Source organism: Colossoma macropomum, unplaced genomic scaffold, assembly GCF_904425465.1.
Source record: "Colossoma macropomum unplaced genomic scaffold, Colossoma_macropomum, whole genome shotgun sequence".
Classification (NCBI taxonomy): Eukaryota; Metazoa; Chordata; class Actinopteri; order Characiformes; family Serrasalmidae; genus Colossoma; species Colossoma macropomum.
In genome coordinates, this window is record NW_023494797.1 from 1,464,787 (window position 1) to 1,476,892 (window position 12,106).

At 37.9% G+C, this 12,106-nt stretch overlaps 1 protein-coding gene across 1 annotated transcript; it reads left to right on the forward strand.

Annotated features, from left to right (window-relative positions):
* Positions 1 to 2: 2 nt before the first annotated feature.
* Positions 3 to 12,075, forward strand: si:dkey-23n7.10 (SPRY domain-containing SOCS box protein 3). Its single transcript, XM_036584007.1, has 5 exons — positions 3 to 2,077; positions 2,820 to 2,982; positions 4,462 to 4,590; positions 6,994 to 7,184; positions 9,277 to 12,075. Exons 2-5 carry the CDS (start codon positions 2,826 to 2,828, stop codon positions 9,481 to 9,483), a joined length of 684 nt encoding a protein of 227 aa, XP_036439900.1. The 5' UTR covers positions 3 to 2,077; positions 2,820 to 2,825; the 3' UTR covers positions 9,484 to 12,075.
* Positions 12,076 to 12,106: the final 31 nt, after the last annotated feature.

Here is a 12,106-nt window from a genome sequence, read left to right on the forward strand (position 1 = left end):
CTCAGCTGACCTGCCAAAATATCCTGTAGGTGTTTCCTCTGGCTTCTCTACTCCTCTGCCTCCTTTCTCCTACTCTGAAGACAAACTGTAAATCCTGTTGCTTTGCATCTTGGCTGGAAGCTTTTCTCTGGACACTTTTCAATGACTTGCTCTCCACATGGAGAATAAGGGTGTAGTAGCTTCTTTGCAACCATTTCATATCCATTTATTCGTGTGGACAGTTAATTATGAAAGGCTGCACAGCTCAGCTAAGACATCACCATGTTTGGAGTATATAAGAAGAGTATTAGATTCCATAGTTAACAGTAATATTGTTCTTAAAAAAGCCAGTAGAGCTTCAGAACATTTCTTCAGGGTACTGACTATTGGCTTTTGTCACTGAATGTTTGTTTAACCCCTTTATGATAAATCAGGTTGTTGGGTTAGCACTGTTCTTCTTAAACCATACCCAGTACTTTGGATTTCAGTTTTTCAGCCAAGACCTCTTTGAAGATCAGACTTGCACACTTGGTAGCTCTATATGTGAAGGATTACTTCAGTATGGGAAAGGGATCACAGTATGTTTGAAATGAGGTTTGGGAGCTGAGTGGCTTTGCCAGCCCAAATCCTGGTGATGAATGTATATATAATGAACCCTTTGATTTTATTTTACACAGCTTCACCTAAAACTGCAAGTAGAAGTCACTTTATTACCTACTGCACGTTGTTATAGATGAAAAATAAGGGCCAAGAACTTCTGAAACAAAACAAGAAAACACTGTGTAGTTGACTCCACCCATGAATTGCAATGCTGTGAATTACGAGCACTTGTTATATCTGCTTATGTAAATGCAAAAAATATGCCATTTTAATTTGTTATTCCTTGGTTACAGTGGAAGATTCAAGATGCTTTAAGGAAGTAGGCCTACATACACTACATGTTTTAAAGTATCCCTCTGTCAAACATTTAAAACCCTGCCCGGAAAAGCAGAAGTGCCATTGCCCCTCCTGGATTTGGAGCGAAGGGAACTGCATGGACACATGATTCTGAACTCACGTAGCAAACTAACCTGTCTGTGCTTTCAAAGATGTACACAGGAACTTGGTGTATTCACTGCACCAAAGAAATCCATGTATCTACTGTATGTTTATGATATACTGACCATGTGACATCCTGCTGGCTGTTAATGTTGAGAAAATGTATTTTAGAAGCAGGAAGCAAGCAGTAGAGTGATACTTTTTGACTCAATACAGGTAATAGCCTACCCTACGGAAGCCCATTCCTGACAGGTATTTTTTTCTCCTTCTCTATTTCTGGCAGCACGTCAAAATAATTCATCTTTTCAAGATACAAGATGTCATTATTTTATCAGGATTTTGATTTAGTATCTCGAAATGATGTATTTTTTTCAAAATACTGACCGAGTATGTCAAAATAATGACTTGTATAGAGAAAATTTCAATATACTGTCAAAATAATTAGTTCTTGATTTAAAGTCATTATTTTGACATAGTAAATTGTTCATAAATAAATCATTTCGAGATACTATGTCAAAAAGTATATATACTCTTGCCAGAAACAGAGGAGGAAAAAAAACTGTTTTCCACCTTTACCTGGCGGGAATGTGCTTCCATTCCCAGTGTAATCATAATATATGAAAAGTACTACAAAATCAGACTAGTCTAGTGGAGGAGTGTTACTTGCTGCTCTCAGTAAAGTGCTATGTTTGCTAGCCTTTCTGGAGCTGATTTATTTTCCAGCGCTTCAGACTGCAGCCCTTCCTTCTTGTTCACCTTTATGGCATGTACATGTTGTGCAATAAACTGGTTCGTTTCAAACGTTCCTGGGCATCTTTCTAAGCACATAGTGTTCCTCTGGCTCGTATGTCGTCTAAACGATGCATACGTTCCACTCCTCACATCCTCGCTGCCATATTAGGAGAGAAACGTGAGGGGTGTTTTTGTTTTGGACGAAGTTGACCGACTTCGTTTTGTGGCGCAACGTTTCAGACTCGGTTACTCCTTCTCGGTTTGGAATATGTGTATTAAAATGACTTCATCTGAAACTAAGGCACTCCAAACTGGACGACGAAGCTTTGTAAGTAGCCCACAAACTAACTTCCACACACAGTTTACGAGCCTTTCGCTTCTGTATTCAGGGAAACCTACGTTATGTACGTTTGGACATATGAGCGGTGCTGAGTTACGGTCTTGAACAGAAGTTGCATATTTTTTCATAATCATTTTATACAATGGCAAACATCAGTAAATACTCAGCCCATTGAGGTGAATTACGGCTGACTAATCTAAGAAGGTTGTAGACAGTTTCTTGTGTACGACACGCATCACTAACAGTGCGGTTTAATATAAAAGCTGTAAAAGTCTTAATGTCCTCCTCTCCATACAGGCGTATGCCAAAGTTCAGGCGCCCCTGGTCAAAGTACATGTTTTGTTGACTTCTAGCTGACAATAAGTACACATCCTCTACGGAGAACACACCTGGACACTATATATTTGTGTGTGCGTGTGTATATGCCTTTGAAAAGGAGATTATAAAAAACATGAAATTAATGCAGCCTTCTTAAAAACAAACATTTAAAACTGTAAAGCATGTATGGTCTTCAGTGTTTTTGTTATATTACTGTTACGTGAAGGATACTTCATATATCACTGTTATATATTTATATTTTTAAATGAATCTGATGTTCTGTACTGTTTAGCTCAAATAAATAAATAAATAAATAAAATCAACGCGGCTGTTTAAACTTTTGCATACGACTGTGCACTCTTACCGCTGTGCACAACATTGTGAGTGAAAACCGGTGGCTCATTTTGTGTAGTAAACGATGCCTGCACTGAGAGACCACACCTGTGAGAGCTGGGAGTGGGACACCGAGGGAAAGTCGCCTGATGCCAATCTGTCTCCATGCCGCCAGGCCGTTTACTTTCACATCAGCCCCCTGTTGGAGAGCCAGGGCACTGCAGGCGTCCGAGGAACTAAAGGTGAGATGCTTTAACGCCGTAACTCCCGAAACCTGTCCTGGGGTCCCACATGCTCTGCACATTTAGTGTTTTTTCCCACTATCACCCACCTGACCTACCTAGCACACAAGTAGCTTGTTAATCATTTGAATCTTGTGTGCAAGATGAGGGAAAGCACAAAAATGGTTCATAATGTGGGTTCACCAGGACTTGGATCAGAAACCCGTGCTCTATCATTACACCTGTACAGGTGTTAACTCGTATGTTCTGTTTGGTGTCCCCCTTTTTAATACTGATATTATGTTCCTAACAACCCCCCCAAGCCAGAGAAATGTATACACAACCTTTGTTTGTGGCTTCAGAGACCCCAGCTAGAATACATGATTAAGGGCAATTGTTGTTCATGTGTTTTTAGTTTTTGTCTGGTGTTAAGGGTACACCTGATTCTCTTACACACACCTTTACAACCTCCCCCACCTCTCTCTCTCTCTCTCTCTCTCTCTCTCTCTCTCTCTCTCTTTTCCCTTTTTTTCTCTCTCTGTTTCTTATAGACACACACACCCACACACACACACACACACACACACACACACATCAGCAAATATGGGATGCCCGTGATGCAAAATCCAGGTAGCGCTCTGGAGAGGAAACAGGCCATGATGGTTGTCCTGGATTTGACAGATGCGCTGTGTGGTATTTTCCAGGATAATGTAAGTTTCCTAATCTGTAAATGAGTTTTTCTAATGAAAAGAAATCTAAATATGTGTTTAAGTAGCAGAAAACATTAGATATACCCCTGTTTGCCCTAATAACAAATTGTTATGGTAATTTACATATTTATTCACAATCCTGAAATTTGAAAGCTCAGTTTGTTGTTAAAATATGGAGAAAAACATACTTATTTCAATGATATGACAGTATTTGGAAGAAAAATGGTTAATGGTAATTTTATATTGCCCACACAATGCTGGGGTCTCTGGGACCCCAAACAACAAAATAGTTAAAGTCAATGTCAACAGAACACAATTGTTAAATAAAAGCTGAGATAATACACATATGCTCACATAGCAAGGACAATATGTGTCCTGCTCCATCACTTTAACCTAGGGGTGCCAAAATGAGTGTAAATGAGCTTCAGATCTATATTTATTGTTAGAGTTTTAGGATAATACTGACACATTATGAAAGCTTAATTGTTATTTTGTCAGACACAAATTTAAAAAGCAAAACAATTTTCTGACAGAATATCAATGAAGTTTGAGCCACAATTGTGCCACTGTGAATTCGGACACAAGCTCTTGCTGTTGAACCAAGACATTAAAATAAAACACTCACAATTTCATTATATAGTAATAAATCCTTGTTCTCAGAACAAAACCTCGTATCTCATAGAATTCATGTTCTGTCTGTTATATTTAGAAGCTAGATTGAACTGTTTTTATTCATTAGTATCATTTTAGTTACAAATCCTTTCAATAGTATGTAATGTGTGTGCTACAGGTTTCTCTTACGGTGAGCACTACTGGGAGATTGAGTTTCTGGAGCCTCCGTATGGCAGCTCTGTGATGGTGGGAATAGGTACAGTGAATGCACGTCTGCATGCAGGGGAACAGTTTATCAACCTAATAGGTGAGGACTGCTTTGTCTCTCTGTTTGTGTCTGTGGATTGAAGTGTCTTTACATTAAAGCTAGGGTATTCAGCTCTGATCCTGGAAGCCAGCCCTGCATTGTCGAAGTCTGTTACGTGGGGGGTGAGAGCACCTTCAGATGTTCCCCCCCACCTAATACAGACTTGAACAAAGTAGTTATTTATTACTGCAAATTATGCATAAAACAGACAAACAACTTATACAGTTGCTGATCTGCTGTTACGTAGCCCAACTATTTTAATGGAATCTTGCACTGGTTCACAAGCATAACTAAACACAATATCAGTGGTTAAATTTAGTTATCAGAGATAACTAAACTATCAGAGAAGAACAATCAGCCTCCATGTGCCATGATGTCCATGAAGGAAAAAAGAGTCCACATACACTGTATAGCCAAATGTTTTTGGCCACCTGACCATCATGCTCAGCTAGGGAAACCTATTTCATGAAGCTCCCGACACACAGTTCCTGTGTACCGATGTTGCTTCCAGAGGCAGTTTGGAACCCTGTAGTGAGTGATGCAACACAGAATAGGTGACTTTTACGTGTTACTCACTTTAGCACTCAGTGGCCCTTTGTGAGTTTGTGGTCTGAGCTGTAGAGCTGTTGTGTGTGTGTGTGTGACTTCAGACTTTATTGTCATATGCACAGAATATCAGTCACGCCAAACAAAGAAATGCATAACATTCTGCCTAATTGTCCATACCTTAATAAGAAATATCCCTCATAAAGTTCCAAATAGCTTGTAAATATCTTGTTGTTTTGGCCTACATTCTTAAAAAAGATGGTTCTTCAAGGGTTAGTAAAGAAAATGGATCTATATAGAACAATGAACAGTCAAAGAACCCTTTGCATGATTAAAGTGTTCTTTACATTGCAGTAGGGTTCTTTAGATTATTGGTGAATGTGTTGTATATGGTTCTGTATAGAACTTTTTTTTAAAAGGGTGTTATATAGCACCAAAAAGGGTTCTTCTATTGTTACGATGTCAAACTTGTTACAATAGAAGAACCCTTTTTGGTGCTATATAGGGCCTTTGCTATGTAGTTCCTCTGCAAATGCAATAGATTTTGCAAAGGAATGCAAAAGTTTTGTGATGTACGTGTAGTTCATTAGCCAAGACATATTCAATGTTTGCTTCTTTAGTTGTACTAAAGGTACAAGGCTGATGTGGCTAACAAATATGTCGCTAACAAGCTTATGTACTGGGGTGTGTGATATGGCAACAATATGTCACGATTCTTCAAGATGTTTTCACAATATACAATATGCATCATGGTATTTCGTTTTTCTGAGATTTGAGAAGTTGAAAGAGACTTTTTTAAAACTGCTATTAAAAAAGTGGGGTGGTTTTTAATCAATGTCACATATTGGGCTGCACTAAATCCAGTTAAACGTGACTAATTATGCTCTCTCTGTAACGAAACATGCAGCTTTGTGTTAAGTACAGACAGTATCCACAATATGCTCAGAAAAGCATAATTTATCATCATATTGTCCACTCCAAATGTACACCATTTAGCATCATGCAAACTGCCCAAATCAACTCAGGTTGCCACCCATCCAGAATTTTTTCTTAGATCTTCCTTGATTTTGGTTTTCTCTCCAGGAAAAAAGTATTCCCTTCCTAACAGAAATGTCCTGAAATCCAAGTGTAAACTGCTTCTTTTTTTATTCAGTCTGAGTATTTGTGTACAGAGAATGGGTTCAGATTATTTTCAGTGTAAGGACAATGCACTGCTGGTGGCATGTTTAAGCAGTAGGCAGCACTGCAACATGATAACTGAGAAGACTTGGTTCTGTAAGTGAACAGACATCTATCTACCATAGATAGCATAGACTGCATCTTGAGCATGACTACTCATCCACTGAATTTTGTAAAAAATTAAGCCACTGATCCGAGTATCCAGTAATTTTACAGGGTTGAAGTAGCAACCCTGAAACACCACATATGACAAACTATGTCAAGTTGTTAAATAATCTCAGATAGGGGTGCTTGTGAACAATAGTTAAACATTGCATGACATAGTGTTATCTATAAAAATGGACAAACTTACACTGCATCTTGAAGCCTAAATTTTCTATATAATTTTGATCAACTATATATGGGGTAAGGGGATTTTTTTCCACCAAATGTATGTGTGTGTGCTTGTCTAGCTATATGTCATCACAATGATATGACAGCATGACAGTTTTGCACAAGTGAGGACATTTTGCTGGTCCTCATTTGAGCCACAAATTAAAAGATTGCTTTTTGGATACTGAGATTTAGGTTAGGGTTAGGTTTAGGTGTAGTATTGCTTAGCTACAGCGATACAGAAATCAAGAGAAACCAAGAAGTTACCCTTTAATGTAAGACAAACGTGTGTGTGTTCGTTCATAGGTATGGATGCTGAAAGTTGGGGTCTGTCATATAAAGGCTTTCTCTGGCACAATGGTAGGAGCCGCAAGTACACAGAACCATTCTATGATAGAAACACAGTCATCGGGGTTTTACTGGACCGAACCACGGGAACACTAACATTCTATCGTAATGGAGAAAACCTCGGACTGGCCTTCTCTGACCTGGATCAGGTGAGGAAAAGCACCCATAGGACCAGGAGAGAATTTAGCCATGCACAATTTGAACACGTATGGAAAATATTAAAAGGAAAATACACAATAGGGTCAGAAGTAATAACAAATGATAATGGGAATTTTGCCTTGTCTGATATTAATCAAAGAAATCAGTGGAGCAACATGATTTTTAACACTTGAGATTTTTCCACAAAAAACAGCACTTCATCTGCAAACATGAGCTTTGACCATGACCAAAGATGACCACAAGTCAAAACAAAACCACGCAATAAGCATTTTCCGTCTCTTAAAACACATGAAGTAAGCAGTTTTTCTTTCATCATGACCACTCGAGACAGACCGCTGAGATCATTTTTGTGTGAATTTTCTTTTAAATACTGTTGTAAGCAAAAGTTTGAACACCTATTGACTTTGAGTGAAATTAAGTTGACACATGCTCTGCCATCCTGTTCCTTGTTAAGGGGACAAACTTAAATATGGTATTTTTCTGCAAATATTGGTGCAAAATTTGTATTTAGTTGCTGAGTTTAACATCTTAGAAAAAAATAAAACAAAATATGAAACGTTCCCTAGCTTTTGCATTTTATGTGTCAGGAAATAAACAGTAACCGTGTATTAACATGCAGAATTGTGTTCTCGGTAGAAGTTGTTTACTTATTTTCACTTAGAAAATCAACAAAACGTGTAATTTGACCAGGGACACACAAACCTTTGCAAACGACTATAAGCAGCTAACACCATTTACTAATATTTCTCAGCTGTTATATGCCTGCTAAGAAATATTTAGCTAAAGATGACTATTCTTCAGGGAAATGTGGTAAATATTATTATAGTGAATATGATTATAATAGTATTCCACTGCTGTGTAAAGCTTTACATTATTTAACGATTATTTCACACATCTTAATTGTGTGTGATATAAGTCAAATGTGGGCTGTTTGATCGCTTGTAGATCACAATGCAGTCTTGAAAGCTTTTGGCTGTTTACAATATAATTAAGCAATACAACATGAGAGGAAGAATGTTATCATGAATAACATCACAGCTGCGTTTGGTCAGTGCTGTAGATCAACACTGCTGTGATCTACAGCATCTGTGATCTCCTAGGGTGAAGGGAGTCACATGAAGCCAGTCACCACATTAAACCGCTGCTAACGCAACAGCTCAACATGCTTGAAGGAGAACATTGATATTCCTGAAATATATGTTTTAAATACTACCAATTTCTTCCCCTAAAGAGTACTTCCAACAGGTTAGGATGTATTAACTTGGAGTTAGTACTTAGTACTTATTAACTTGGAGTTAAGTTCAGATAGAGTTGATTCTCTGATTCCAGGCATTTGGGACTTGAGAGTCCACTCCAAATATTTGGACTTACACATTGTTGTGTTCATGTTCCCTGGCACTTAGAATGTAAGATATTCAGATGGCACTGTCTAGATAGGACAATGTACAATTTTTTAACAAAATATGTCGTTCTCCAGTGCTGAAACCACTGGAAAAGGAGAATGAATTACATTTTAGCCCGTATCAGTCAGCAAAATTAATTTCGCTGGAGCTTTGTAACCCTTTCCAGACAGATATATTTGCATTACTTTCTTCGTCACCTCTTCCAGTTGTCTTTGTCTTGTATTAAATTGATGATCTGCAATAATGAAGTGTGCAAAAATAGAAGAAATCAGGAGCATCACAAATATTTTTTCATGGTACTGTATATCAAATCCCAAGTCATTCATGCCTTTAAACATAATAATATATTAATTGCTTAATAATGCACTTTGCTGCCAGATGATTTTCGGAATCGACAATTAAGAAAAGTGGAATGGACACTTGGAATTGAATCCATTGATTCTTATAACTTTAAATTGGAAATCTACTTCAGAATTTCTGAAATAAACACCTAGCACCTATTGTTACCTAACATCTGGTGATCAGCAGAATTGTACTAGAATTGTGAACAAACAATGTTATATTGATATAGTAACATGTTTAGACTGACCAGACTGTGTAGTTGTAACCAACCGATGTTCCTTGGCTGGGGCCATATAGCCTTGTGCTGTATTAGAAATGCTATGTTTGCTGTGTGCAGGTTGGCAGTGCCCTGTACCCGATGGTGAGCTCCACAGCCCCTGAGACCGAGCTGCAGCTGGGCCTGAGAACATCTCGTCTCTCCTCCCTGCAGGAACACTGCATACACACCATCACACACTGCCTTGGCCGCCTTGGACACACACACTTGCTGCCTCTGCCTCGAGCATTACGCTGCCAAATACACACATATAGCATACGCAGCTAAACCTAAAAGACACACACACAGACACATATACTTTCAAATTTGTATTTTTGTATTATTTATTTAGTGGGTAAGTATTCTAGAGGCATTGTCATAAAAATGTAAAAAGTAACTGTATTCTGAATACTGCCTTTACAAAACATAACTTGGACTGAATACAGATACTTAATTTCTGTATTCTAAATACATATTCTCAATACTTGTATTCCATTACATCCCATTCCTGTATATTGGGTTAGTCTAAGAACCTCAGAATGCTCTCCCTCATTCAGACTGATTAAAGTGAGTGTTCATTTTCTTTGTTGGACAGTACTGAGTTCATTCAAAAATGAATGGAAGTCAAAGACAAACAGATACCTTTCACTAAGTATTATGGAAATTACAACATGCTAACTACTAGCATCCACTCGTTATGTTTGGTCAAGCTGTTCCCTAAACAAATAGTGACTTAACAGACTGATCTGTTTTGTGGAGCAAGAAGCAGCATGATAAGTTTTTGCTTATCAGTAGCACTGCTTCCTTTTGCTCACATGGCTGGCCACATGACATCAGAAAAAGAAGTATCTTCTGAGCTGTCTGTCACTATGTACAAATGTAAAACTGTGAATTTTCAAGACAGCTCTTGAACAAGAACCCCCTGGGCCTACAGCAATATACTCTGATCTGAAGGTATGCTTTGTTTACTATAAATTCAAAAATCAGAAACAAAGTCATCTCTGCAGTAGTGGACCTGGAATACAAAGCTGATTATCTCCTGTCCGTCTTAATATGATCTTGTGCTCCTTCTATTTAACTGTAGTACACCAAATATAAAATGTACTGTATCACTTTTCATTAGCTATCTACACAGCTTGTGTTTATGTACTGCACCTATATGATTAATCTTCATATAAACTCTTCAAATCATGAGTGTTTCCTCCCAGTTTACTTTTCTTCTATCCAGTTCACACAAACACTGCATACCATTATATACCATTTATTACTCATATATCATTTTTTACCACATTTACAAAAGTACAGACCTTGAAAGAAAAAAGTCCATTTGAACAACTAAGATAAAAGCAAAGAACCTTTACAAAGAAGAAAGCAGAGGTCGTTCCACCTGAAAACGGAACTACAGATATCCACAGCACAGCTAAACTGGTTGGCACTGGGACAAGATTTACAACAGAACGGCACAAAGTTCACACATTTGAGCAGAGGAGGGAGGTTTAAACAGCTATAATCCATTATAACCTAATCTAATCTGATGGCCAGTTAACCTTATTAAGGCACACAAACACATGGGTTTTGGGGTAGGTTCACTAAACAATTTAAGCCACTGGTCCACATGTCAACACATAAGTGCATTGACATGAATTTTGAGGTTGACATACATACACAGTAAACATTACATTTCAATATGGAGGCATTACAATACTTTACTCGGGTAGAGCTAAAATCTCCTTGTCCCTGCTGCAAGTGCTGGAGTCCTGGACTTTAAACTTCATGGTGGGGAAACATTCCCACTGTGCAAAGAGTCAGCTGTTTTTTGCCCTCCTATCTTGTGAATACAGCAAAATGGAAGTTTCTGTCAGAGCCCTATGAAACTACATGCAGCTTTGCAGCTAAACAGCTTTAGATCTGCTATGATATGTTTCTTCATAGTGTGAATTAAAACATACAGATAATACAGGACATCAAGGGGCCCTTACTCCAAACTCCAGTCCTTATGTAGTATGTCCCAGGCACTCCAGCTGTGTTCTAATTGACCAACTAGCTGTCTAAAGAACCCTGAAAGAATATGCCTGGAAGAACAACTAACAGAATATATTTTATATGTGATTCAGAAACCAAACAAAGAAATGAAGACCCAAAAAAACAAAACAAAAAAAAAAAACACAATTCAAAGCATTTTGTCTTTGGGTAAAATAAAACTCAGGCCTGCAGGTGAACAACTGCTGAACGGCACATACAATTAAACCCACACACATATGCCCTTTCACGTGCACATCAGGGAAAAGACAGAAGAGGAAGGGTATTACATTTGTCTAAATGATTTCCACAAAATGAGAGTGAAACTTTCATTTAAGCCCTGCGCATTAGCATGTACAGCCATAACGATAATATGGGTCACTGTGCAACTGTACGTGTGACTACAGGACCAACACACTGACCCTTGTGCTCTGGGTCAAGACTTAAGAAATGTCTCAGACAGAGTGCTGATTTATGGTCGCTATGATTGTGGTTACTATAAAAAGCAGATTTTAAATCAGCACTCATGGAATCCCTGACTCAACTTCAAGTATCTCAGTGCCTCTGAGATCACCATCTGCTTTTAATGTCTAAGAACAGCAATAATAAGAATAATGTGACAAATTTACATCAAAAGAACAGTACTGTGCAAAAGTCAGAGACCATTCTTCATTTATTTAATTTCCAGCCAAAATGGGCATTAAAATATAGCCCAAGTGATTCATTTTTCAGAAGACATTTCTGGGGAAATTATATTTAACACAATAACTTTATGGATACTTTCCCCATAAAGAAGAGAAAGTCAAATGGGAAAAACAGGTGTTTTTCCAAAACTGGAGTAAAAAAAAAAAAAAAATTTAAGAGATTAGTGACTCCTAACAAGTGCAAAACC

Coding starts and splice junctions, on each gene's coding strand:
- si:dkey-23n7.10 (XM_036584007.1), top strand. CDS start 2,826: ATGCCTGCACTGAGAGACCACACCTGTGAGAGCTGGGAGTGGGACACC. Junction 2,983..4,461: donor AGGCGTCCGAGGAACTAAAG/GTGAGATGCTTT, acceptor TGTGTGCTACAG/GTTTCTCTTACGGTGAGCAC. Junction 4,591..6,993: donor ACAGTTTATCAACCTAATAG/GTGAGGACTGCT, acceptor GTTCGTTCATAG/GTATGGATGCTGAAAGTTGG.